The sequence below is a fragment of the Miniopterus schreibersii genome (genome assembly GCF_964146895.1).
Source record: "Miniopterus schreibersii genome assembly, chromosome: 5".
NCBI classification, from domain to species: Eukaryota; Metazoa; Chordata; class Mammalia; order Chiroptera; family Miniopteridae; genus Miniopterus; species Miniopterus schreibersii.
Window position 1 is genome coordinate 8,897,816 of NC_138106.1, and position 27,667 is coordinate 8,925,482.

At 54.0% G+C, this 27,667-nt stretch overlaps 1 protein-coding gene across 1 annotated transcript; it reads left to right on the forward strand.

Annotated features, from left to right (window-relative positions):
* On the forward strand, positions 1-27,420 carry COL6A2 (collagen type VI alpha 2 chain). Its single transcript, XM_081139023.1, has 28 exons — positions 1-84; positions 9,954-10,093; positions 10,287-10,885; positions 11,143-11,163; positions 12,178-12,243; positions 12,818-12,871; positions 12,954-12,998; positions 13,299-13,325; positions 13,566-13,592; positions 13,698-13,742; positions 14,327-14,380; positions 14,799-14,861; positions 15,490-15,552; positions 15,817-15,906; positions 16,426-16,488; positions 17,038-17,100; positions 17,332-17,394; positions 17,763-17,825; positions 18,104-18,154; positions 18,475-18,510; positions 18,872-18,934; positions 19,063-19,125; positions 19,305-19,340; positions 19,603-19,648; positions 19,931-20,083; positions 20,231-20,683; positions 20,835-20,873; positions 26,339-27,420. Exons 2-28 carry the CDS (start codon positions 9,955-9,957, stop codon positions 26,935-26,937), a joined length of 3,084 nt encoding a protein of 1,027 aa, XP_080995149.1. The 5' UTR covers positions 1-84; position 9,954; the 3' UTR covers positions 26,938-27,420.
* The last annotated feature ends 247 nt before the right edge of the window (positions 27,421-27,667 follow it).

Genomic DNA, 27,667 nt, shown 5'->3' on the forward strand with positions numbered 1-27,667 from the left:
CGGCGTCGGCTCTCGTCGGTCAAGACCCGGAGCCTCCTCGGGACGTGAACGGCGAGGGCGCCCAGCGCGCGCTCTCGGGGCCAGGTAAGCGCCCCTCGACCCCGGGACGGGGACCCACTAAGTGGGGGACCTGTGGTCCGGCCCTAGGACCCGGGGAGCCTGCCTGGAGCCGGGTTTGCTCGTTGGCAAGTCCGCGGGACGGGACCGAGCCGGAGCGCAGAGGACCCGGGTCCGCGGACCCCCGGGTGCGCTCCCCGGGCCGGCGCCCCGACGGGCTCCCCGGGCGGTAACCGGCCCTCGTTCGCCGCCCCCCTCCAGCCGCTCAGCCCGAGACCACAGCTCCTCCCGGCGGGGGGCCGGGGGGGCGAGTTGTGCACTGCCCCCACTTTGGCTGCCTCTGGGACAGAGTTGGGAGCAGGAGGCTTCCGCCCGACTCCTGGCTCAGCGCTAAGATGCCGCAGTTCGGTTGTCTGTTGGGGCCTCACCACCTCCCCAAGTCACCAAATAGCTGGAGGGGTGAGCGTTTGCAGTCAGACCCATGCGGGGTCCTGGTGTTATCTGTGGCCTGGAGGACACCTTCAGGGGTATGACGGCCTAAGTGACCCCTGGGAAGAGTCGTGTCCGTCCGTCGTTGTCGTCGTCGTCCCCTGTCCCCCCCCCCCTTTGATGTGGAAATGGGCACAGGTCTCCAGTGATGCTGGCCCCTGTCCCCTGGGCTGAGGGGGAGGGTGTTCCTCCTCCTGGAAAGAGTAGCCAGGATAGAATGAGCTTCTGGGGGAAACAGAGGAAGAGGGGGTCTTTGATACCCCAAGGGTAGAAACGGAGTGGGGAGTGGGGAGTGGGGATGGCTCACACACCCCTACCCTGAGGATCAACAACAACCCAGCCTTCCCGCAATTCCTCCGAGGCCGAGGCCGGAGGCACCCTTCACACCCCAGCTTCCCCTCTCAAAGTCTGCTGGGGAGACTAAGCAGGGGGCTGAGTGGTCCTAGCAGGGAATGAGGTGGGAGCCCAGCTGATCTCACCTGTGGTGGCTTCTCTGCTGGGCCCAGCCCCGCCCCACCCAGGACTCCTCACTTATCCCAGCAGAGCTGCAAGAGCCCAGCACTCTTAGGGCATGGGGAGGGGGGGTCAACCTCTGAGAGGCCTACTGACCCTAGTAACACAGTAACAACACACAAAACAGCAGAGTGTGGTGGCTCAGGTGTTCCCACCACTCCACCCGGTGCCCACCTGGAATATGGCCCCTGTCCCAGAAGAGCGGAACTTCACTTTTAGATGGATGCTCAAAAAGAATAGGGCTTGAGATTCATAGACTTCCCTCGTTTTTTCCTTTCAATATCGTTCTGACCATAAGACCATTTTACATTTGCTTAACATCGGAGGCCAGGAGGCCAGACAGGCATTTGGGGTTCCAGGAGGAAAGTTGTCTGCCTTGTTTCAGTCATTCAGAGGAAGGAGAGTGGGACCCGGGAGAGAGCCTGGGCCTCCATGCATAGGTGACTCAGAATCTCCTGGCCATACTGGAGGGGCTGGGTACCCGGGGCCCAGGTGTGTTCCCTTGGCTGGACATGGGTTTCAGTAGGCTTCTGGGCCACTCTGGCTGCTTTGAAGCTACCATGCTGTGCTGTTGAAAGTGACCTGGGAGGCCTGTGAAGACCACAGTTGGTGGGGGCAATTGTTGGCCTTGTCTGCAGAGGAAGCCACAGGGAAGGCAATATCCAGGGGGAAAGTAAGGCTTGATCCACTCACTGAGCCACCTGGTCTTGGTGGAGTGCAGGCCCCTGCCCTGGGCAGTGCACACCCACGCCAGTGGCGACTACATTGCCAGCCAGCACAGTTGGCTCTCTTGTGGAGGGAGTGGTGCCCACTGTCCTCTTTAGCCTCTGGTTTCTCATCTGTAGAATGAGGTCAGGATTAATGCAGGGCTGCTAGAGGTCTCCAGGTGCATGGAGTGTAGGTAGATCATATTTGCAGCCACAAAAGACTTTATCATGCTGGGAAAACCTCGCTCTTGTGATTGTTTTTAGAAAAACACAAATAGTTTGATTCCTTTTAAACAAGGCTCACATTTCCAATGGGTCAGTCCCTCCTTTGGCTTCTTTTGCAAAACCAGGGGGACCCTGGTATGGGGCACACCTGCAAAGAAGCAGGGTTTGTGGGATACAGCTCAGCGAACAGGCCCTGGGGGGCTGGCCCCCACCCGAGGGGCACACATTGGATTTAGGCCATATCATAGAGCAACATTCTCCACAGACAGGCTGGGAACCTAAAACATGTCAACACCCACGCCACACCAGTAGGTCAGCCTCATGGCAGCCCATTGTAGATACTGTGATGAGCAGAGGGAGGGTGGGGACCCCAGCTGTGAGGAGCCCCTACTCCCAGTAGAGCAGGATCTGGGTCAAAACTTCTGAAAAGTGTCAAGGCCTTCAAGGCTGTTGTCAGATGCCCACCAGAGAAGTGGAGAAGGACCCGGGTGTCTGTCACCAGGGACAGACAAAGGGCAGTGTTGCTGTCTTTTTTCTTCTTTGCCAGTTTCATAGATGAGGAATGGAACCTTCTTGGTTTGTGTGAATGTTCTTGGTTTTTGTGTGGTTCAACATTTTTGATCACTGACTGTAGTGTTGTTACTTGCCAGGTTATGATTTCCCCATTTGCTTCATGGGTGCTGATTTTTACTAATATGTATGTAAGAGTTTTTCCCCCTCAATTTTTAAAAATTGTGGTAAAATACACAATATAAAATTATATTCACCATTGTAAGTGTATAGTTCAATGGTATTAAGTACATTCATATTGTTGTGCCCATCACCACATCAGTCTTCACAATTCTTTTCATTTCACAAAGCTGAAATCTATCCCCATTAAACACTTAACTTCCCATTCTCTACCCAGCCGCTGGCAGCCACCATTCTACCTCCTAGCTCTATGATTTTTGAGTTACTAAATATCTCATGTAATTAGAATCTTACAGTATTTGTCTTTTTGTGACTGGTTTATTTTATAAATATAATTTCCTTAAGGTTCATCCATGTTGTAGCATGTGTCAGAATTTCTTTCCCTTTTAAGGCTGAATAATATTCCATTGTATGTATGTACCATATTATACTTATCCATTCATTCATCAATGGACACTTAGATTGCTTCCATGTTTTTCCCATTGTGAATAAAGCTGCTATGAATATGGGCATACAGATATCTCTTTGAGACCCTACTCTGAATTCTTTTGAGTGTATACCCAGAAGTGGGATTGCTGGATCATGTGGTAAATCCACTTTTATTTATTTAAGGTACCACCATACTGTTACCCACAGCAGTTCTACCATTTTACATTCCCACCAAACAACTCCAGTTTCCCCACATTCTTCTCAACACTTTTTATTTTCTGGGGTGTTTTTTTATAGTAACCATATTAATGAGTGTGATGTGGTATCTCATAATTTTGATTTGCATTTCCCTAATTAATATGTTGAGCATCTGTTTGTGTACTTATTGCCATTTGTGATTCTTCTTTAGGAAAATGTCTATTCAAGTCCTTAGCCCATTTTTTAATTGGGATGTTTGGGGGGGTTTTGTTTTTGATTTTTAGTTCTCTATATATTATGGATATTAATTCCTTACCAGAAAAATGATTTGCAAATATTGTCTCCTATTCTGTAGGTTGCTTTTTGACCCAAAATTTTCTTTTTAATTTTTATGAAATCCAGTTTGTGTATTTTTTTTTAGTTGCTTGTGCTCTTGGTGTCATATCCTAGAATTGTTGAATCTGATGCTGTGAAGATTTTGCCCTGTTCTACATTTTTATAGATTTAGATCTTACATTAGGTTGTGGGTCCATTTTTAGTTCATTTTTTATGTATGATGTTAGGTAAAGTTTCAACTTCATTCTTTCGCATATGGATATCCAGTTTTCCCAGCACTATTTGTTGAAAACTGTCTTTTCCTCCATTGAATAATCATGACACCCTTGTTGAAAATCATTTCCCTATATGTACGAGAGTTATTTCTGGACTCTCTATTCTATTCCATTGGTCTAGGTTATCTATCTTTATGTCATTACCACACTGTTTTGATTATTGTAGCTTTGTAGTATGTTTTGAAATCAGAAAGTATAAATTCTGCAGCTTTGTTCCTATCTTTTAGGATTATTTATGCTATTTGGGGTCTTTTGAGGCCCTTTATGAATTTTAGAGTGGATTTTTCTATTTCTGTAAAAATCAACATTGAAATTTTGGTAAATCTGTAAATCACTTTGGTAGTATTGACATCTTAATATTACATCTAATCCATGAACATTGGAATATGGTCCCATTTATTTATATCTTTAATGTCTCTCAGAAATGTTTTATAGTTTTCTGTTAATAAGTATTTCGCATCCTTGGTAAAGGTAATTCCTAAATATTTTATTCTTTTGATGCTAATGTAAATGGAATTATTTTCTTAATTTACGTTTTGCATTGTTCATTGTTAGTGTACAAAACTGCAACTGATTTTTGAGTGTTGACTTTGTATCCTTCTACTTTGCTGAATTTATTTATTCTAAGTTTCTTTTTGTGGGATCTTTAGGGTTTTCTACATGTAGGATCATAACATCTGTAAACAGATCATTTTAATTTATCCTGCCAATTTGAATGCCTTTCATTTCTTTTTCTTGACTAATTGCTCTGGCTAGGACTTCTAATACTATGTTGAGTAGAAGTGACAAAAGTGAGCATCTTTGCCTTGTTCCTGATCTTAGAGGAAAAGCTTTCAGTCTCTCACCATTGAGTATGGCGTATGTTATGGAATTTTCATATATGGCTTTTATTATATTGAGGTAGTTTCGTTCTACTTTTAGTTTGTTGAGTGTTTTTTATCATGAAAGGGTGTTGAATTTTATCAAAAGGTTTTTTCAGTATCAATTGACATGATTATGAGGGTTTTTTCCTTCATTCTGTTAATGTGGTATATTACATTGATAGGTTTTTATATGTTGAACCATCCTTGCATTCCAGAAATAAACCCCGCTTGGTAGTGATGTTTAACACTTTTGCTATCCTGCTGAATTCTGTTTGCTAATATTTTATTGAGGACTTCAGTACCAAAGTTCATAAGGGATATTACTTTGTAGTTTCCTTTTCTTGTAGTGTCTTTGTCTGGCTTTGGTATAAGGGTAATGTTGGCCTCCTAGAATGACTTGGGGAGTATTCCCTCCTCTTTGATTGAAGTTTGATGAATTGAAATGGAAAAGCTTGAGAAATATTGGTGTTAGTTTTTCTTTAAATGTTTGGTCAAATTCGCCAGTGAAGCCATCATGTTCAGGGCTTTTCTTTGTCAGGAGATTTTCATTTGCTGATTCAATCTCCTTACTACTTATAGGTCAGTTCAGAATTTCTATCTCTTCATGGTTTGATCTTTGTGGGTTTTGTGTTTCTAGGAATATGTCCATTTATCTAGGTTACTTGATTTGTTGGCTTACAATTATTTATAATACTCTTTTATAATCCTTTTCATTTCTGTAGAATCTGTAATAAAGCCCCTGCTGGGTTAGTGCCTCAGCTATTAGCTGAACACTGTGGACAAGTTACCTACACTTACTCTCAGTTCTCTCGTCTATGAAATGGTATTATAATAGTACCTATATCCAAGGACTGTTGTGAGTGCTAAATGATGTAGCATAGTGTCTGGTGGAGAGTAATCATAGAAGATATTTCATTGTCATTTCATCCTTTCTATTTTCTTCAAAGACTTTTGGGTCCATGTTTTGCACTCAGTTACTTCTCCTGAGATTTGATTTTTTGGGTTCCCTGAGTGAGGTAGGATTACCTTTATTTCTACTCATATTGTGAACCCTTGTCCTAGTCCTGCCACCATCTCATTTCCTCAATTTGTGTATGTTGCTATGCCTGTTACTGTGTGGTCCATTGCTCTATTCCAGAACCAAAACCACAAATGCTTAATTACTGTAATTTTATTGAATCATTTCACTTGATAGCATGTTTCCACATCACCCTTTATTTTTATTTTTCTGAGCTACATGTACTATGTGCTCTTAAAAAACAAATAGCCACAACAACCTTTCTCATATATTATTTTTTTATTCTTAAATTTGTGCATTTCTGTATTTGTACTTATTGATTGGACTTGCTAAAAATATTTCCATTTTATTGGCCTTTTAAAAGAATCAGCTCTTAGATATGTTTATTATTATACTCTGGGAATTTTTTTAATCAATTGGTTTATTTTTTTAATGTTTTTCTCTCTTGCTTTCCTGAGAGTCATCTTGTTGATTTTCTTTGTCCCTAGTTACTTCAACTACATGCCTAATTTGTCACTAATTTCTTATTTTATAAAAAGTATTTAAGGCTATATATTTTCCTCTGATTATAGCTTTGGTCTTCTCATGTTTGTTTTTATGTGTAACAATCTCATTGTCACTAATTCCTATGTAGTTTTTGCAAGAGAAAGTTTTTTAATCTAGAGTTTTGAAGGGCTTTGATAATTTTTTGTGTGTTTTATTAGTGACAAGGTTTTCACTGTGGCCCAGAGAATTTGATCTGTATACTTTCCAAATTAAAAAACATACACTAAATTTAAGCTTTCTTTGTGGCTTACTCTAGGGTTAAATTTTGTAAAAAAAAAAAAAAAAAAGTTAAAAAAAAAAATTTGAACAATATATATTCCCTACTTGTAGGTTTCAGAGACATAAATATATAATATGTATGTGTTTTATTCACATTATCCAAATCCTATTTCCTACTTGTTACTATCAAATTTTATAAAACATGACATTCAGATTCTCTTTTTTTGTTTGTGTAATCTGTCAATAACTTTAAAAGATGAGTTACTTTTCTACCATGATTTGAGTTTGTCGGTTTTTTATTCATTTTTTCAGATTTTGCTTTATACAATTTTATGTTGTGAAATTTAGTACATAAATTTATAACTAGGCTGCAGCCTTTATCTATTCTTTGGCCCCATCCTCATTCTTCTGTCTTAAATTCTACCTACTCTCATACAACACCGCCCCTCTCTTTTCATTTGCATCCCCCTCTCCCCAGTTCATTTTCTTTGCACCATCTGTGACATGTTTAAAGTCTGACTCTCATAAACCTCATTGAGATAGGTTTCATTTTTTGACCCAACTTAGGAATGTTTGTCTTTAACAGGAGAGTTTAAACTATTCACGTTTATTGTCACAACTGATCTGTGTAATATTTCTGGCATTTAATTTTATGCTTCCTGACTCTTTTTCCCTTCATTTTCTATATTTTATGGTATTTCTCAAGTTTCTTTGCTTTTTTATTTATTTCTCTGTTAAAATTCCTTGCTGAATTTTTTTAAGTAATGGTATGTAAGTGGCATAGATCTGAACCCCTTTTCACCCCGAGACTTTTATTCTTGTACATGACAGATAAGTTGACTGGAAGATATTGTTGGTTCATTTTATTTTTCTCAGAATTCCAAGGTTATTATCTCACTGTTTTCTGTCTGCAATACTGTGGAGAAAAGTTTGATGCCTTTACTAATTACCTATTGCCAGATAATAAATTACCTCAAAACTTAGAGATTTAAAACAATAAGCATTTACTAACTCATAATTTATTCTGTTCAGGAATTTAGGAGTGGTTTGACTGGGTGATTCTAGCTCAGGGGCCCTCATCAGGTACAGTCACGATAGGTACAGGGTCATAGTCATCCAAAGTCTTGACTGGGACGGAGGGTCTGCTTCTAAGAAGGGTCACTTGCCCCAGCCGTTGGCTGGAGGCCTCATTTCCTCCACTTAAGGGCATCTGCAAAGGCTGCTTGAGAGTATTCATATTTAGCTGGCTTCCCCTTTAGCAAGCAATTCAAGAGAGCCAGGCAAAAGCCACAGTATCTTTCATGACTTACTCTTGGATGTCACACACCATCACTTCCAGGTTATTCTGTTGGTCATATAGGCCAGCGACGATTCAGTGTGTGAGAAGATTTCATAAGGACACGGATACCAGAAGCCAAGAATAATTGGGGGCCTCCTTGGGAGCTGTCTACCACAATGCCAAAACTATTTTTCCCTTTAGGTGTTTCTTGTCTTTTGTTGTTACTATTGTGTTATTCCCTAAGTAGATATTTTTGAAATTTTTCATTATCATGACACTGTAATGAAAAATTCTTTTTTTAATTCCTTTTTTGAATTAGAGCAAAGAGTACTATTTTCCACCAGTATACTTTATTATGTGGGCCACTTTTAACTCATTAAGTGTGCATTGTGTATGTGGGGGGGGTGTGGTTCGTGTGGGGGTGCACATGCACACACACGGAGAGCAGGGCCAATTGGGGGGCAGTCTTTCTGGCCTTTTGGTCCTCTTCTTTCCCCACCTGGAGCAGATGGGTCAGGGTGGGACCCACGGCACCCCCATTGGGGTCTCTCCACCATGGGGGCAGCAGGGTGAAGGGTAGTGGAGGACAGCTGTGCCCACATCCCGGTGTTCAGCCCTGAATGGCCCCCCTGACAAAGATCCCACAGTGGCCATTACCAGTGGCTGATGGATCCATTGGCTCTGACTGTCGCAGCCCAACTCCCTGTGGCCTCCAGTTTCTTCAGGGTCCTGGCATGCCCCTCACTCTACCTTCTCAGCCCCCACCTGAACTGGGTTGTCTCCAGCCCTCCTCTTAGAACCAGCTTCTGCCCAGCCAGTAGCCCCCTTTCTCCGGTTTTCTCAGCCTGGCACGTCTGGCACCTCCTGCAACCCTCCTGGATTCCCTGGTGCTTCCACTGAGCTGCTTTGATCTCGGCACCTGTCAAAGCCTACGACAGGGTCACAGCCATTACTTGCAGGATCATGGCCTCTCGTCCTAAACATGTCCCCGTGTCAGGGAGGCAGGATCATGTCCTGTTTACCCCCAACTGTGCCAGGACTAGCCCCTCTCACTGTAAACCCAGGTGTAATAACACCTGCCCCCGCAAAAGAGGTTTCCACAGCATTTAGGAGCATCACCAGGAAAACTGCACTAAAGTGCCCCTGATGCCTCTGCTTCCCCCAAAGCTCTCCAAGCACCACCTCTCACCCCCAGGCCTGCAAGGGCCTAGCCAGCTAGTGCTGCTCCCCACCAGCAGGGCCCCAAGTTCCTGGCAGGGCCGCATCTTCTTTGGTTCTGCCCTGTGTTCTGGAGCTTTGAAAGGTGGCAGGGTGGTGGTGAATTGTGTGAACCAGGTTGCAGGGGTCCCCACCAGAATAGCTGAGCCAAGCCCCTTCCTCACCTTCCCACAGAAAGTCCTCGTTCCTCTCACATCTGGTCCCCAAAGCCCAGCCAGCCAGCCCCAGCCTCCAGGTCCTCTCCCTGTCTGTGTGGCTACAGGGTGGGCCTGGGCACAGGGAGCAGCAAGTGGCAAAGAAACCTCAGATTTATGGAAATAGGGCAGAGCACAGTAACTGGCTCTGGGAAAGGTCCCCAACCCTGAACACCTACTCTCTGCCGGCCCCGCAGGCCTATCTGCACCTTGGCCCCTATATTCCACCCCCAGGCCATTCTTCCTAATCGATTGATGTGGGGCCATTTAGACAGCTGGAATCAAGGACCAAGGCCTATCCCCACCCCATCCTGGACCTCACTTCTCCCCTGATGCCCCTCCTCTCAGTCACCCCCAGCTGACCCCTCTGCCCTGCTCCCAGCACCCTCTCCATGATGTTTTGTCCTCAGGAATGGGTCACTGGCAGTTCAGTTCCTAAGGATCTGCCTGTCTTCCAGACCCAGGCTCCAGGGCAGGGACAGCGGTGAAAGTGCTCATCTTACCACCCAGAACTGAGCCCAAAACTCATGCCCACTAAATGTCTGTGGCCCCCACCCAGAGTCCCTGAGCCCAGATGCTGGCTGACGCATAGTGTGTGCCACCCCCACCATGGGAGGTGAGAACTATGGGGACCAGAGGGGCTCCTAGACACTCTCAGTGGAGTGTTGTCTGCAGCAGCTGCTCTTCCCTGTTGCAGGATGTCAGGGACCATGGGTACTGCCAAGATACTCCGAGGCTCCTGCTCCACCCTCCTGCTCTGGGGCCTCCTGGGGACCCTGCATGCCCAACAGCAGGAGGTCATCGCACCCGACACCTCTGAGCGAAATAGCTGCCCAGGTACAACCACGGGGTCTGGAGCTCCTGGGGTGAACAAAGGGGGCAGCAAGGACAGCTGGTTGGGAGCCAGGGCCCCTTGCGCAGGTGAGGCCAGTGTGGGGCAGAGCCCAGGACCACCCACGTGACGGGGCCCCAGGATGGCTTACCACAGGCCCTCCATGTGCAGCCCCGTGACTCCTCCTGTGTCCCCTAGAGAAAGCCGACTGCCCGGTCCATGTGTACTTTGTGCTGGACACCTCGGAGAGCGTCACCATGCAGTCCCCTACCGACAGCCTGCTCTATCACATGCAGCAGTTTGTGCCGCAGTTCATCAGCCAGCTGCAGGACGAGCTGTACCTGGACCAGGTGGCCCTGAGCTGGCGCTACGGCGGCCTGCACTTCTCCGACCAGGTGGAGGTGTTCAGCCCACCGGACAGTGACCGGGCCTCCTTCATCAAGGGCCTGCAGGGCATCCGCTCCTTCCGCCGCGGCACCTTCACCGACTGCGCGCTGGGCAACATGACCAGGGAGATCCGGAAGCTCGGGGCCAAAGATGTGGTCAACTTCGCAGTGGTCATCACCGACGGCCATGTCACTGGCAGCCCGTGCGGTGGCATCAAGCTGCAGGCTGAGCGGGCCCGGGAGGAAGGCATCCGGCTCTTCGCGGTGGCCCCCAACCGGAACCTGAATGAGCAGGGCCTGCGCGAAATCGCGAGCACACCCCAGGAGCTCTACCGCAGCAACTATGCCACCATGCGGCCAGACTCCACCGAGATTGACCAGGACACCATCAACCGCATCATCAAGGTCATGGTGAGCAGCCACAGTGCCCCATCCTCCTAGGGCTACCGTCCACCCATTTGGTGTGGGGCGGAGGGTGAGGTCTAGAGCCCTGGGATCACTGGGCATCAGCCTCAGTTTACCCCTCTGTGAATGAGGTGACTGAAGGGGGTAAGCTCTGGTCAGGGTCCTGCCTGCTCCAATGTCCTGAGTTCTCTTCTGCCAGATGCGAAGCTGCTCTGATTTCCAGCTCATGGCTAACCAGGGTTTCTCTCTGTCTTTTTCTGCAGAAACATGAGGCCTATGGAGAGGTGAGAGGCATTTCTGTCCATGCCAGCCCCGTCAGGTGTGCCCTGCAGCCTCTGAGGCGCTGACCCAGCAAAGATTACGCGCCTCGCCTTGCCAGCTCCCTGGCACTCCCTGGAGGCAAAGGAGAGAGACCCCTCTGCTCCATGTAGGGCCTGAGATTCTTGAGTTTGGGACAGAGGACTTCTGACCCAAACCAGACTGTTTAAACCCAGGAGGGCCCAGCCGGGCGTGGCTCAGCAGTTGAGCGTTGACCTAGAATCCAGGCAATCAGGGTTTGATTCCCAGTCAGGGCACATGCCCGGGTTGTAGGCTTGATCCCCAGTCGGGGGCATGCAGGAGGCAGCCGATCAGTGACTTTCATCATTGATGTTTCTGTCTCTCTCTCGCCCTCTCCTTTTCTCTCTCTGAAACCAATAAAGATACATTTTTTTAAAATAATTAAATAAATAAATAAATAAACCCAGGAGATTGGCATTAGGGTCATCCACTTTGCATAAGCCAAGTGGATGAGCATTGAGTCTGAGGGTGGCCCTCTGGACTGATAGACTCCGTCCACCTGAGCCAGGCCAAGAGAAGATGGACGGCCAGTTAGGTGTCCAGTGTAGAATCTGTAGCCCTTGGTCCCTGACATTTCCTTGTCACTGTGTATCCCAGCACCAGCTCACAGCCCAGGAGGGAGTGCTTTACACTCGGCTAGGCTCCTGCAAGCACACCCTCCCCAGAAAGGTGCTCACAACATAGTGATGTAAAAATGCAAGCACAAGGATGCCTAGCCAGCTGCTGTTTAATCCTTGCTTACTGTCAGTCATTGCTCAACCCAGCCTCGGTTTCCAAAAGTTGACTAGAACCTACGTAGAGCCCTGCCCTGGTGGGTGGCTCCTGAGTTTGGTCCTATCTCCAGCCCCGTGCTCAGGATGACCCACCCCCAGCAGGCCAGGGGCTTGGACAGCACCCTCCCTCCCTCTCAGCTGGGACTCATCATTCTGGCCTCATGCTGCACTTGCTTCTTGTTTCAGTGCTACAAGGTGAGCTGTCTGGAGATCCCCGGGCCCCCTGGCCCCAAGGGCTACCGCGGACAGAAGGTAAGATACGCAGGCCACCCTGGGCTCTGCCCTGCCAGGAAGGCCCCGACCCCTCTTGAACTATGAATCTAGGACCAACTAAACCTCAGTGGGCTCAACGCTTCTGACCCTGAAGGAACTCAAATTCCATTTTTATCTACTTCCTTTTAAATGGCATTTTGAGAAAAGTAGGGACACTTTTTAAATTAAGATTTGCCATTAAAATACTCATGAAGTAAACAAGTTGGTGTCATGGGCAGTGTGAGGGTGGGTGCCACCCAGGCCGGCGGGATCGGAGCCGCCCCTGCAGAGAGACCTGGCAGCCTCTCCACCTGGGGCTGTCTGTCAGAGCTCAGAGAAATGGTCAAAATGGACCCTGATCTGACAGAGGCCAGGATTCTCCGGGGCAGCTGACCCTACTCTAGGACATTCCCATGTGGTGTTGCCCTTGTCACCTAGGTGGGACCAGCAGCCAAACGATGCTGGCCCCAAAACTCTTACTCTCCCACCTCCCAGAAGCTAGTGACAGGGTCCCTGGTGGCCTACTCTACTCCTCTGTGCCTCAATTTACCCTTTTTCTATTGTCTGCTTTTAGGGAGCCAAGGGCAACATGGGTGAGCCTGGAGAGCCTGGACAAAAGGGACGACAGGTAAGTGTCCCCCCACCCCCTCTGGCAGCTCCTGCTCTCCAGGCTGAGATTCCATCAATGGCCCTTTGTTGTTCTTCCACAGGGGGATCCAGGTATTGAAGGTCCCATCGGATTCCCAGGACCCAAGGCAAGTTGCCCCTGGCCCTGGCGCAGTGGCTGGGGACTTGGGACAAGCCAAGAGCTGCGTGGTTCCAGGATGCCCACCGGATCAGGATGTCTCTGGCCCAGCCAGCCCTCCTTCCCCTCCCCTGACCCAAGGAAGTGAAGCACCTCAGTATCTTGAGTGTTGTCCCCAAACCAAGCGTCTAGCCTGAGCCCCGTTCATGCCTCTCCACCCGAGGCTGGTGACCCCACCCACTCTGGTGGGCTGCTGGGTCCCATGCATAGGCCCCACCATAATGCTGCTTTTCTTTCCTTCCAACCTCAGGGTGTTCCTGGTTTCAAAGGAGAGAAGGTGAGAATCCAACTCTGGGCAGCCAGACTCCACACAGCCTGAGTCTCGGCTCCTACTCCCCAGTGTCCTCAGCAAGCCTGTGGTTCCTGCTGGGGGCATGATGCGGCTTCATGCTGGTGGTGGCTTTGTTCTGAGGTCCTTCTGGCCTCGTGTTTGGCCGAAGGCAGACTTGGGCCCCTATGGCAGTGGGTCTGTGATGCTGGAGACCTGAGCTAACGGTTTCACTTTCCTTCTGCGCAGGGAGAATTTGGAGCTGACGGGCGTAAGGTAAGCCAGGTGGTGGGCTGGGTGAGCAGGGCACCCCACCTTCCTGCTGCTCCAAGGAGATGGCGATCGGGGCTAATGAGAATCCCTTCTTCCCTCTCCCTCCAGGGTGCCTCTGGCCTCGCCGGCAAGAACGGGACCGACGGACAGAAGGTAGTGCTCCTCAGACTGCATCATGGGCTGGGCATGAGGGTCATACACAGCAGCATCTCGAATATCGTAGGAATGAGCAGAACCTCCTCAGACCCTCAGATCCTTCCCTGGGGCCGCTGCCCACAATTTGAGGCTTCAGCAGTCCCAGTGTGTAGCTGTCCAGGAGATGTAGGACCAATAAGGGCACTCCAAGAGCAGGAATGGACATTTGCTTCTGAAAACCAAGGCCCAACCTTGCAGGAACTTCCCAGTCTGTTCTGCAGAACCCCAGATTGGCCTGAGTAGCGGTTCACACATGTACACACATGTACACAAACATTATGTGCACTCACACATGCAAATATCACACATGCACACACATACATGTGGCACACGTCACATGTGCACACAGGCATGCACACATGTGGAGGGAGCACTGTGGACACTCATGCTCACAGCCGCAGCCAGAGACTCTCCCACCTCCACAGAGATGCTACCTAACAGCCAATCCATTAAAACACATAGTCACATTTACACCTGTCATTGGTGCATTGTCCCCTAAATCTCGACCCTGACATATCTTCTGCTCCCCTATCCTCTTTCAGGGCAAGCTGGGGCGCATTGGACCTCCTGGCTGCAAGGGAGACCCCGGGAGTCGGGTAAGCATGGCCTTGACTCCTCCTCACATTAACGTTACACCCCTGTGGAGGCACCAGGCGCCAGACAGCGGTGGGGAAGCTGGGAGTCCCTGAACTTGGATTCTTCGTTCAGCCCTGCCCTACCTGTCCCTGACACCCCACCCAGCGATCAGCCTGGGTCCCTGACCACAGCTGGATGAAATGGCCTCTGGGGCAGCTGCTTCCCAGCGTCCTGATGGGCTCATCTCTGAGGTTTGTCTGATTGGCCTGTCCAGCTCTGTTGGATTCCAGCCACTGAGACCCAGGCAGAGCATCAAGTCCATACACTGGGGAGGCTGATCACCTCCCCCATGTGAGCTGGCCCTGGGCTAATGGGGAAACCCCAAGTGCAGCTCCCAGTAAGAGACCCAGGACAGCCTCTCTCCCCCTTCTCTCACAGGGCCTCGATGGCTACCCAGGGGACGCAGGCAGCCCTGGGGAACCCGGAGACCAAGGTGCCAAGGTAGGTAGCCTAGCCAAGGTGGTGGTGGCCAGACCAGACCAGTGTCACTGCCCTCCAAGCGGCCTTCTCCCTGCTGCAGTTCCTGGCCTCTGGCGGAGGCAACTGGGCCAAGAAGCACAGCAGAGGGGACCTGTCCCTGCAGACCAGGCAGTCAGGGGCAGGAGGCTTAGGGGTATCCTGCCTGGGAAGTTGTAGGGTGCCCTCATGGGGCTTCACCAGCTCGTGTCTAACTCAGGACCATGTGTCCTGGTTCAGGCAACTGTGAGGGGCCTAAATGGCCACAGAAACAAGCCCACCCTTTTTCCAGGCCTCCAGGGGACTCCTGTGGAAGGCTCTCAGGTGCCTGTGGGGGTTCTGCCTCTTAGGCCACCTGAGGTGTCACTTTACCTGCCTGCATCCCCTCCCCTGGCTGCCTAGGACACTGGAGGACCAGGAAGGGCAACCTTCTCCCAAGAAGCCAGCACCCTCAGACAAGGGCCGTGTCTGTGGGGCTGCATAGGGGCCCTGCCCCCCAAGAGTGTGCTCCACTGACATGGGAGGGGGAAGGCCGTTCTCCCAGCCCCTCCAGAGTCCTGTCCCAAGGCTGGCATCCAGGGGATATGAAGCTAATTTCTCCAAACCCTTCCAGGGGGACCCTGGCCGCCCAGGACGCAGAGGGCCTCCAGGAGATGACGGGGCCAAGGGAAGCAAGGCAAGTGCCCCTGAGGGTCCCTGTTGTCCTGCCCCAGCCACACACCAGCAGTGCCCACTGAACTCACAGAGTGGGAGGCAGGAGGGACAGCAGATGCCCTCATCAGCCCTGTGCCCTGAGCAGGCCCCCAGCCTGTCTTTTCCACTACCAGGTGACGGTACACCCACTCCCCAAGGCAAACATGGTCCCACCTGACCAAGTAAGGCCGAAACTGCTTAGGTGGCCCAGTTCATCCCACCTGGCTGAGCTGTTACCTCTCCACAGGGCTATCAAGGCAACAATGGAGCCCCAGGAAGTTCTGGAGTGAAAGGAGCCAAAGGCGGGCCTGGGCCCCGAGGACCCAAAGGCGAGGCTGTGAGTTCACACCCCTCAGACCCAAGTCCAGGGTCTAGAGCATTGTCTCCTCTGGCCCACCTGCCCAGCCCCTCCTGGCAGGTCACCCCTGAAGGCTGAACATAAGCCTGGGCACACACTCCATGGGTCCCAAACCTGGGCACACACTCCATGGATCCCATACAGCATCCTCAGCCTCCCCCCAAGACAACCCCGAGTGTCCTGCCTCGGGGCGGGAAGGGCCCAGTCCCAGGGCTGATCCTCCAGGGGGTGTATCCTCAGGCCTGACCTGGCCCACAAGTGAGCTGAGTGAGACCTCACCCACAGTGAGTCCAAGCCAGGGCCCAGTCATGTCACCTGAAACTCAGCCTGGACTGACAGCTGCCCAGGAGTCCTCCTTGGCTGGGACCAGACCGACCCAGCAGAGGATGAGGGTCTAGGCCAAGGTCCTCTTGAGGGGCCTCCAGACTCCAAAGCCAGAGTCCTCATGGGTAGAGTGAGCACCCTCAGGGCCCCCACCCACACACCCACTCTCTGCAGGGACGCAGGGGAGACCCTGGAACCAAGGGCAGCCCAGGAAGCGAGGGCCCCAAAGGCGAGAAGGTGAGTGTCCGTGTTGGGAAATGGGGCGCGGTCTCCATGTCTGACTCTGCACTGGGTTCTCACCCTGGTGCTGATGGTACCCGTGACAAGAGAGAACAGAAGTGACCCCAGGCGCTCTGTCAGTGGGGGCACTCCCTGCGCGGTCTGAGAAAGCACGAGGCAGCAGGTCACCCCACCTGCACTACCTGCTGAGGAACCTGGGTGGGGCTCGGCCGAGCCCACACGTGGCAGGCAAGCTGTGCAGCCTGCGAGCCGCTCCACCGCAGCATCCCGCCACAGACACGTGCTCCGGGAGCTGGTGCAGGATGTTTTGTCTTTGTGGCAGAATCAGAGTTTCCTGAAAGTGAAGGTGTGGGTGAAGGCCTGAAGGAGGGGCCTCCTCCTCTGGGAATGGGGTGATCCCTACCCATGCTGCTAAAGGCTAAGCCGGCAGGGCTGCTGTTTCAGGGTCACCCTCCACAATCTGGGGTCCTCTCCAGGGAATTTAATGCTCCCCTCCCTCACCTCCTCCCACACATGCACCAGATAATTGGGCCTCTCTTCTCACAGGGGGATCCTGGCCCTGAGGGGCCCCGGGGCCTGGCTGGGGAGGTTGGCGGCAAAGGAGCCAAGGTAAGTGAGTGGCAGGCGGCACCCAGCACCCTGGCTGGAGGGGGCTGAGCCTGGTTCCCCTTGCCCCCCCTGCCCTTCCCTCCCTGCAGACCCTGGCAGGGCCGTTGTTGTGGTCAGGGCTGAGGAACAAGGCCATGCCCAGGACCTCCTGGAGGGCACCAGTGCCCCCTCCCCACCCTTCAACTTCTGCAGTGCTGATGACAGGGTCTCTGAGGTGCCCTTTCTTTTCAGGGAGACCGAGGCCTGCCTGGACCCAGAGGCCCCCCTGGGGCTCTCGGGGAGCCCGGGAAGCAGGTCAGTGGCAAGACACCTGGGAGGGGCTTGCAGTTCTAGGACTCAGGCCCCTGTCAGCTCTTCAACCTCACTGTCTCACTCCCTTGCTCTATAGTGCCACTTGGGTCCTCTTGACCTCAGCAGGACACTGTCCCCATGGCAAATTCAGGCAGTAGAACAGGGGTTGAGTCCCTGTGCACCTCACATCCTGGTGGGGTGGTGAGCAGGAGGCAAGGGTAGAGCCTGGGAGCCCTAAAGGGGGTACATGGAAGAGGAGGAGCCTGGCAATGACCCTCAGGGCAGCAGGGGAGAAGCTCAGTGTTGCCTGGTAGTCAGAGCTGGACGCAGTCAGTCTCTGTGCCAACTCCCTGCTTTCTCTCTGCCCTCAGGGATCTCGGGGAGACCCCGGTGACGCTGGTCCCCGAGGAGACTCAGGACAGCCTGGCCCAAAGGTAGGCCCCCTCCCTCCTGGCTGGACTGGAGCGGAAAGGAGGGGGTTAGATTGTTTCCAGCTCAACAGTGAGGCTGCCTGGAGTGTGCCTGCCAGCCCGTGGTGTGGGAGGACGACAGGGGCCCAGGCAGCCCCTCCTGTCCTCACCCTGGGTTGTAACAGCCCTCCCCAAGACCCCGCCCCACCAGCCCAGCCACCCAGCCCCACTGGGCCTCTGTCCACGCTGACTGTTCACGTTTCCCACTGCACCTTCCCTGACCAGCCTTCCCTCTCCTCCAGGGAGACCCCGGCAGACCTGGATTCAGCTACCCAGGACCCCGAGGAGAGCCTGTAAGCCCTGGCATGGGATGGGAGCTCCCAGGGAGGGGCAGGAATGCCTGCAGAGTCTCACTGATTCCTTGGAGGGCGTCCATCCTGGGGCTAGGGTGCGGAGGGGGCTCAGGGTTCACAGGTCGGGTGCGGACACAGGTCCCCAGGAATTGTGTGGGATGCAGCACAGGCAGCATTCACCCAGACTGTGACAATTGAGACCATCATGAGGGAAGGGAGGGGGCAGCAGAAAACCTCCAGGTCCCCATCTATGTCCCAGGGTCAGCACATCAGCCCTCCGGGATCTGTGCTGAGTAACCCCCACCCGCGCTTTCTTCCAGGGGGAAAAAGGCGAGCCAGGCCCACGTGGCCCCGAGGTACGTAGGGGCCCCTCTGCAGCTGCCTTGGGTGGTCTGTGCCCTGTTCCCGTGGCTGGAGCGCCACGCCCCTCACCCCACGCGTGGCCGCCAGCAGCTGCCCCATGCTGCGTGCTGAGTGCGGTAGCCAGCCCGCCGAGTACTAGTCTCTCTCAAACCGAAAACCTCGATCCCCTGAAATGCCCTGTCCTGTTGCCATGCCACTGACCCCCAGAGCCAGGCACAGGTGTTTCTGGACAAAGTACATCCAGTGTCTCCCGCACACCCACTGGGGGTCTGGAGAAACTGGGAGGGGGCAAGCAGAGCTCTCCCACAGATATTCCCTCCACGGGGACTAACGTGTGTGTGTCCTGTGTCCCAGGGGGGTAGAGGCGACTTTGGAGTGAAAGGAGCACCTGGCCGGAAAGGAGAAAAGGGGGAGCCTGTAAGTGTCCTCCCCCCTCCTCCTCCCTCTCCCTCCTCCCTCTCCCACCCTCTTTATTTCCCCTCACCCTGGAAGGAAGGGAGGTGTGCAGGTGTCTGCTGAGCCAACCTGTGGGTTTTTTTCCGCAGGCAGATCCGGGTCCCCCTGGTGAGCCGGGCCCTCGAGGGCCAAGAGGATCCCCAGGACCCGAGGTAGGTCAGTGGACGGTCCATTCGGCCCTCGGGCCATATCCTCTGGGCCAGGCAGGCCAACACACACCCTGCACCACAGGGCTCTGCCCATGGTGGAAGCACGGGATCAGTGTGCAGGGACCCTGCCCAGCCTCACCCGTGACTGTGGTCACCTCTCACTGTCATCCTTCCTCCTCCAGGGAGAGCCCGGCCCCCCTGGAGACCCCGGCCTCACGGTAGGTGTCAGTTGGGGATGGAATCAGTGTCCTCCCTCCTAAAAGCGAAAAGCAAGGGCAACAAGGACAGTCAGGGGACGAGGTCAGCAGGAGTGGGGTCAGTGCAAGGTCAGGAGGCAAAGTCAGCAGGGGTGAGTTAGCATGAGGTGAGCAGGACCAGGTCAGAGGCAAGGGGAGCAGGGCCACAGACTCTCCCTACAGCAGCACCCTTAGGTCCCTCTTGGGTTTGCTGTCGTGGCTGGGCTGACCCACTGTGTTGCAGGAGTGCGACGTCATGACCTACGTGCGGGAGACATGCGGGTGCTGTGGTGAGTCTCAGGCCCCACACAGTGGCATTGCTGGGCTGTCCCAGGCTCTTGTCCAATGCTGGGGGCAGGGGGCGATCATCGTCAAAGTGATCATTTCCCACCGTGTGCCTGGCTTCGGGCCCCTGTGTTGCGGTGATCATTTCCCACTGTGCGCCTGGCTTCGGGCCCCTGTGGTGCGGTGATCATTTCCCACTGTGCGCCTGGCTTTGGGCCCCTGTGGTCTGGGGTGTATTCCTGGCTGGGGTCAGTGCACGCAGCCATCGCCCCTCTGCCCGCCCACAGACTGTGAGAAGCGGTGTGGCGCCCTGGACGTGGTGTTCGTCATCGACAGTTCTGAGAGCATCGGCTACACCAACTTCACCCTGGAGAAGAACTTCGTCATCAATGTGGTCAACAGGCTCGGGGCCATCGCCAAGGACCCCAAGTCCGAGACAGGTCAGCTACGCCGACCACAGGCAGGACGCCCTGAGATCCAGTTCTGGGAGGGATATTAGCTTGGCTGAGGGTCCCCAGGCCCCCACCTGAGGGTAGCGAGTGCGAGTGGTGACGGCCAGCCCCTCACCCCCACGCCTGGGCCCGCAGGGACCCGAGTCGGCGTCGTGCAGTACAGCCATGAGGGCACCTTCGAGGCCATCCAGCTGGACGATGAGCGCATCAACTCACTGTCCAGCTTCAAGGAGGCTGTCAAGAACCTCGAGTGGATTGCGGGCGGCACCTGGACGCCCTCAGCCCTCAAGTTCGCCTACAACCAGCTGATCAAGGAGAGCCGGCGCAAAAAGACCCGCGTGTTCGCAGTGGTCATCACGGATGGCCGACACGACCCCCGGGATGACGACCTCAACCTGCGGGCGCTGTGCAACCACGAGGTCACGGTGACAGCCATCGGCATCGGGGACATGTTTAATGAGAAACACGAGAGCGAGAACCTCAACTCCATTGCATGCGACAAGCCCCAGCAGGTGCGCAACATGACACTCTTCTCCGACCTAGTGGCCGAGAAGTTCATCGACGACATGGAGGACGTCCTGTGCCCAGGTGAGTGGCTACTGGGCCTCCCTCCTCCCCCTGCCTTCCCAGCCTTTGTCCCTGCAGGAGGAAAGAGGACATCGGGAGGGAATGGGCTGGGCATCAGTGGGCCATTGAGGGAGCCTGACCAGTACCCCTGGCCTTTTTTCCTCTCTCCTAGACCCCCAGATCGTGTGCCCGGACCTTCCTTGCCAAACAGGTAACACGGGGAGCCGCTAAGCAACCCCCCAGACTAGCAGTGACCAAGGCCCAGAGGAATTCGCAAGGAAGTGCACTGTGGGGGCCCCTCCTTAGTTAGACCATGGGTTTCTCTGCCCCGTAGGCCTCAGCATGTCTGAGAAGAGGGCTGGGAGGGGCCAGCCACCCCACCCACCTGGCACATGTAGGGAGGGAGTGCTATGGCCTGGCCCCGCGCTTGATGCCTAGGTGCTCGGGCCTTGTGGTTCCCCCTGCTGGCTCATCCATCTTCCCTCTGGGAGCAGGCTTCAGCTGTGTCTAGGGCACTGGCCCAATGTGGTGCGTTGTGTGCGAGACTAGGGCCCTGGGGGCACGCAGAGGCTGTCCCCCAGGGGTCCCAAAGAGACCCGGGAAAGGGTCAAAGGAGCATTGTCACTCCATGGGCATCATGCTGTTACCTCTGTAGCTACACAGTGACTAGGGCCACAGAGCCCAGGCAGGTGCCCAGGGGTTACAGGAGCTGAGGCCCCATTGGCAATCCATGCGTCCTGCCCACCTGGGTCTTGGAGCCATTGCTGGCCCCTCACACTGGGATGTGGGCACCTGCCTATCCACTCCAGGGAGTTCTGAGGTGGGGACTGGAGCTGGTTCTGGAAGGTGGGGCTGCCGTCGAGGGGGCAGGGCCGTGTTGGAGGTCAACAGAGGACACCCACATCTGCATGTGAAGTCAGTGTTCCTGGGCTTGTGCACAGGCTCTTCTCAGGGCAGCCAGGACCCACCTGGCAGATTCAAAGGTGCTGAAGTGCCTGAGGGAAGGAATGTGTTGAGTTGGGGGTCAGGGTTCCCACTTGTTCCGAAGAACTTCCAAGGAAATGTTTGTTGAAGTCCTTCCTGTGACCAAGTTTTGGGGTCATCCCAGATACTGCCTGGGCCTGGGGTCCCCATGGGGACGACTGTTTGTGGTGATCAGAACCAACCTGAAACCTGAGGTATTGCCCAAAAGTTCCCTCCCTCCCAGGATGAGGGGCTGGGGTCTGCACTGAGACCCAGCCAGCCCACAGACTGTGCCCCTGCCCCCAGGACACCCTAGTCCTCCTGGGGTAGGTCCCATAGTAAACGTGATCCTTCTAGGGTAGAAACCAGATGCCAGGCCCTGGTGCCCAGGCCCAGCAGTGGCCCAGCATCCCAGTGGTCCATGGAACAACTGTTGTTCCACGTTAGCTGAGGTTCTTTATAGCTGCTCCTGACCAAGCTGAGGGAGGTCTCTGCACTCCTAGTTGTGGAAGTCCTCTGTGAATGAATGGGCTTTGTCAGATGATCTGTCTGGGTCTGTTGATATGATCGTGAGGTTCTTCTTCAGCCTGTTGATGTGACAGATGCGATAATTGATTTTCGAATGTTGAACTAGCCTTGCAGACCAGGGGCAAACCTCACTTAGACATGGAGTACCTGATTGGATTGGATTTGCTAATATTCCGTTGATTTTTGCATCTTTGCTTATGAAAGATCTCGGGCTGCAGCTCCCTTTCTTGTGATGTCTTTGTCTGGTATCGGCGTTAGAGTAACACTGGCGCCTAGGAAGGTGCCTCACTTTCCCTGAGCCTCCAGGACCTGGCAGAGAAAAGAAATGGGCCCCTTGAAGTCCGTGTTCCCTCCCTGCCCTCTTTTGACTACCTCCCTACTACTAAACTCACAAACTCATCCTCCTCTAAAGTGATTAGAAATTTCCAAGTAAAACAGACATTGTGACCAGAGAAAAGAAAGCAGACGTGACTGTAGAATGTGCCGTGACACGCGGGAACTCCGACCTGCCACAGGCTGGACTGTGTCCTCGGCATTTCGGGGTGGCAAACAGGAGCTGGGTGGGGGGATGCTGCCACTTATGGCATGGCCTTGACCTTCTGGGCCAAACTGCCCTGTCCACCCAGAGGCCCAGCCTGATTGTGTCAGAACCACGAGTATGTCAAAGAGAAACAAAGATGGGCTCAGGGCAAAGGCAGGAAAAACAGATTTCATTCTGAGATTGTTACTGCAAGAGTGAGGAGGTCCAGGGCAACCTGAGCTCAACTTACCCCGGACAGAGGCAGGGACTGACTAAAGGCTGGTTGGTGCACAGAGGGCAAGGGGGCAGCAAGGAAGGGGAGGTCCACGTGACCAGGCCACCTGGCTGTGTTGACTGGCACGTACCCAGAGGAGGAACAGACTTCTCAGACCTTCAGGACAGGAAGCAGTGACACACGTTGAAGTCAGGTGCCCAGGAGAGAGAGCGAGAGTGCCCCTGCGTGTTTGCTGCTCCTGGGTCCCTGAGGGGACAGTCCTGGGAGGGGGAAAATTTGTGTCTCAAAGGACAGAGAAGGTTTTGTAACTGAAAGCTTTCTAAAGTAACTGTTCTGAGAGGGGTCTGGTCACCAGGTTTGGGCCGTAACAGACAGTAAATACTCGTGGCAGCGGGGAGGGTTTTAAAGAGCTAGGGTCATCCCAGGGCACGGCCTTGAGCGGTCAGCAGCCGTACTAGCGTCTGGTCAGGCCTCAGTGCAGCTGTTTGAGCTGAGAGTCTTGTAGTTCTTAAGGTCTGTGGGGACCAGAAGGCCTTCTGCTCCCATCTCCTCGGCATGTGCCCTGCTGGCCTCCAATGCTCCTGTTTAGCTCTGGCACTGTGGCGTCCCTGTCTCCTCGTTCCACCCTCCGCTGAGCTTCAGCCCCATTCCTGGCTTTGGTCCTAACTCATCTCTGAGGAGAGGCCCGAGGAGAGCAACTGGAGGCCCACTCACACTGATCAAGTCCCTTAAAGCCTTCTCTGGATGCCCCGCAGATGGACCGCGGCCTGGCGATGCGCCCCCGGTCACCTTCCTCCGCACGGAAGAGGGCCCGGACGCCTCCTTCCCCACGACCATCCCCCAGATCCAACAGTTGCTAAACGCCACGGAGCTCACGCAAGACCCGGCCGCCTACTCCAGGCTGGTGGCCGTGATGGTCTACACCGCTGAGCGGGCCAAGTTTGCCACGGGAGGCGAGCGGCAGGACTGGATGGAGCTGTTCATTGACACTTTTAAGCTGGTGCACAGGGACATTGTGGGCGACCCCGAGACTGTACTAGCGCTCTGCTGAAGCCATAGGGCTGCCAATGCTCAGGCCAGAGCTTCTCCAGCTGGGCCGCATTCGCTCCCTGGGCTGCCTGCCATGCACTGGGGGCTTATGACAGCAGGAATCTCTCAGTCTGGAGGTTAGACACCAAAATCAAGGTGTCAACAGAGCCACACTCCCTCCAGGGAGGGTCCTTCCTGCCTCTCCCAGCCTCTAGCTGCCTGCATGGTTACATGGCCTCTACTCTGTAGACTAAGCTCCCTCTGCCTCCCTTATAAGGACACAGGTGGCATTTAGGGCCAACCAAATAGCCCCAGGCGATCTTCCATCTCAAAGTCTGTCATTTAGGCCCATCTGCAAAGTCCTGTTTCACCGCATAAGGTCATATTCGCAGGCTTCGAGATTAGGACATAGGCATCTTTGGGGAGACAATATTCAGCGGACCCCTATCACCCTTCATCTAGCTGAGCTGTCTCACACATTTAGGGGAAGTAAGAGTCACCCGTTAGGGCAAACCTGCCAAAGCCGCTGGCCGACAGTCTGGGGAGGGACCACAGACACCACCTCCTCCTTTTGCCCAAGCCCTCAGGGAGCATCAAGGGCTCCCCATCTAAGACTGTGGAAGCATGCTCAGACACACACGTGCCTGCTCCCCCAGCAGCCAGATTAATTGGGCCCCTGTCACTGGTCCTGTCTGCACCCCCACCTGGTTCCCGGGAGCGGGGACTCACCTCCCTGCTGCCCAGGCTCCCTGACATGGGTGGGGGTCAGCGGAGGGAAGAAAGGGAAGAGCAGAGCCCCCTAAAAACCTCAACACTCCTGGTTCAGTTTCTGCCCTTGTGTCCAGTCATCCCTTATTGAGAAAAACACCCCCAAAACAGCCTCCTCCCCGCATGTCTGTCTGCTTGTAGGACTTGAGGTCAGGGTACTCAAAGAACTTGTGTGCATTTAAAGAAGAAGCTGCTCTTCATTTGCACTGCTACCAAAATAAGCTACATCATTAATAAGCTCCTTAAAGCACCCTGTCTGCTGGCTCCTGGCACCTCGTAGTGACACACCCGGCGAGGGGGGGAGTGTCCTTCAGATGCTGTGAGCACATCTTAAACATCCTATAAAAGCTGAAAAACAAAGAACGTGAATGCCTTGCTGTGGTTGAGTGATGTGCTGGGGTGGCTGCTGCTGGCTGGGGGCTGGTCCACAGCAGTCGCCTACCTGTGCAAGTGGGAGATGCTCCAGAGCCAAGTCCTGGGCTGAGGCCTTCAGGCATTGATGCTGCGAGTCAGGACTTCCTTCCTAATGAGATCCCCAAGCAGCCAGCCCCACGGGTGGGCAAACCTGGGCTGTGAACAGAGTCCTTTCTGGCCCATGTTGAGGAGGGGTGCCCATGGGGCTGAGGAGCTGGACGAGAGGGAGAGGATCAGCCCCATCCCCGCCCAGCCCCAGTGGCGCCTAGAGTTGAGGAAGGAGCCTGGCTGCATGTCTGTGGCAGGTGGTCCCACGTGTGTGGGGAGTAGGTTTTCAGGCTGTGTGTGGTGCCCATATCCCCCAGAGGCCCTGCCTCAGTCCTGGTTGTAGCCTTGCCCCCATGTTGTCCAGCATGTCCAGGGCTGGTCACTGCCCAGAAGAGGGCAAGGGTCTCAGGCAACAGTGAGTCAGCTAGGCTACTGTAGGGGTCTGGCCACAACTGTGCCCACTGCCCACCAAAGCCTTGTCCAGTCAGAGGGGACATGGGCTCATTCTCTTTCCAATGTTCTAAGGGCCAAGAGAGATGTGGCCTGGCCAGTGCCAAGCAGCCCTGGGACAGGGAACTGAGGGGGTCACAGCTGTAGGTGGGTCCTTGTGTCCAGGGGTCTTCAGGGCCAGGGTCTTCATGAGGTCTTTTTACATAATTACAAACATGATGACAGCCTCTGCACCCCTCTCTCCCACCCTCACTCCCCATGGACTGCCTTCTAGGGGCCTCCAATTCTTGGGCCAAGTGAAGGGGCTTTGCTGACCCCTTCCTGCCTGGGGGGCCTGGAGGAGGCACTGGGCAGAGGTAGGGTGGAAAAGGCCTTCCGTCCTCAGGTTTGGGGGCATTTCCTGGTGGGGGCACAACCAAGGGAGATAGTGAGGATCCGAGGATACAGTATGGGACTCTGGACCCCTGCTTAGGGGTTGTGGGGGTTCCCAACAATGGGTGACTTTAGGTATAGCCCCCCAAGCTCCAGCTGTCCGTGTTGCTCCAGTGGGCGGGCGCGTGAAAAGATTTGGTGCAGGGTATGGCAGAGTGGGCTCACCCCGAGAGGAGATACCACCCGGGTAGATTGTGGCACAGAGGGGCTTGGCCAGGGTGGGGCCAGGGTGGGGCCAGCGAGGGCCTCACCTGGGTCGCCCCTGCCCACCACCCCTATTTCCCCCCAGAGCTGTATGTGGCCCAGTGCACCCAGCGGCCCGTGGACATCGTGTTCCTGCTGGACGGCTCGGAGCGACTAGGTGAGCAGAACTTCCTCAAGGCCCGGCGCTTCGTGGAGGAGGTGTCCCGGCGGCTGACGCTGGCACGCAGGGACGATGACCCACTCAACGCACGTGTGGCCCTGCTGCAGTTCGGGGGCCCTCGCGAGCAGCAGGTGGCCTTCCCGCTGACCTCCAACCTGACGGTCATCCATGAGGCGCTGGAGAGTGCGCGCTACCTCAACTCCTTCTCACATGTGAGCTCAGGCATCGTGCACGCCATCAACCAGGTGGTGCTCGGCGCTCGGGCCGGGGCACGCCGCCACGCGGAGCTGTCCTTCGTGTTCCTCACGGACGGCGTCACAGGCAACGACAGCCTGGACGAGGCGGTGCACTCCATGCGCAAGCAGAACGTGGTGCCCACCGTGGTGGCTGTGGGCGACGATGTGGACATGGACATGCTCTCCAAGATCAGCCTGGGCGACACGGCTGCCATCTTCCGTGAGAAGAACTATGACAGCCTGGCCCAGCCCGGCTTCTTCGACAGGTTCATCCGCTGGATCTGCTAGCGCCCCCCACCCCACCCCGGCTCGCACCCCGAGCCCTGCAGGCTCTGTCCTCCTGTCCGTGGTGCTACTCACATCCCACCAAGAGAGATCCAGAGCGCTGCAGACTCGATCTCGCCAGGTGTGGGTTTAAAGTCAGGAGCGGAGCTCCCCCTCCCATCCCCAGCTCTTCCCAGGCGCCTGCAGCCCTGGGCACTGCTACCCTCTACCCCTCCTCTCTCTCCAGCTACGCCCTGCTCTCAACACCCTCCCTGGCCCCCAGAGGCATCCCAGGGCGTGCTCCAGACCCTCCTCAACAGGCCGTTTCCCCCTCAGCCCAGCGTCATCCCTGGACTCTCATCCACCTTCCAGCACCCTCCAAAGGCTCTCTGCCAGCCCTCCTGGCTATGCTGCCAGGTCCCCAGCCCCCATCAAACAGAGCTGTGATAGCAAGCCCTACATGTCCCTGTATACACAGACCCCAGTCCAATAAAGGCTTTGAACCACGTCCTGCTCCCCAGCTTCCATGTGTCTATACCCACCAGGGACCTGAGAGGCCAACTGGACTCTCAGACCGTTCATATGCCCGCCAGCATTTATCATACCCCCCCCACCCCCCACCCCACCCCTCCACACACACACACACACTTGCTCTGTGCATGGAGATGGTGCCTGGCCTGGCTGCCTCTCGTAAGAACAGGTGCTGTGTCCAGCACTGACTGTCCACATCATCCGCAAGTGCATAGACTGGACG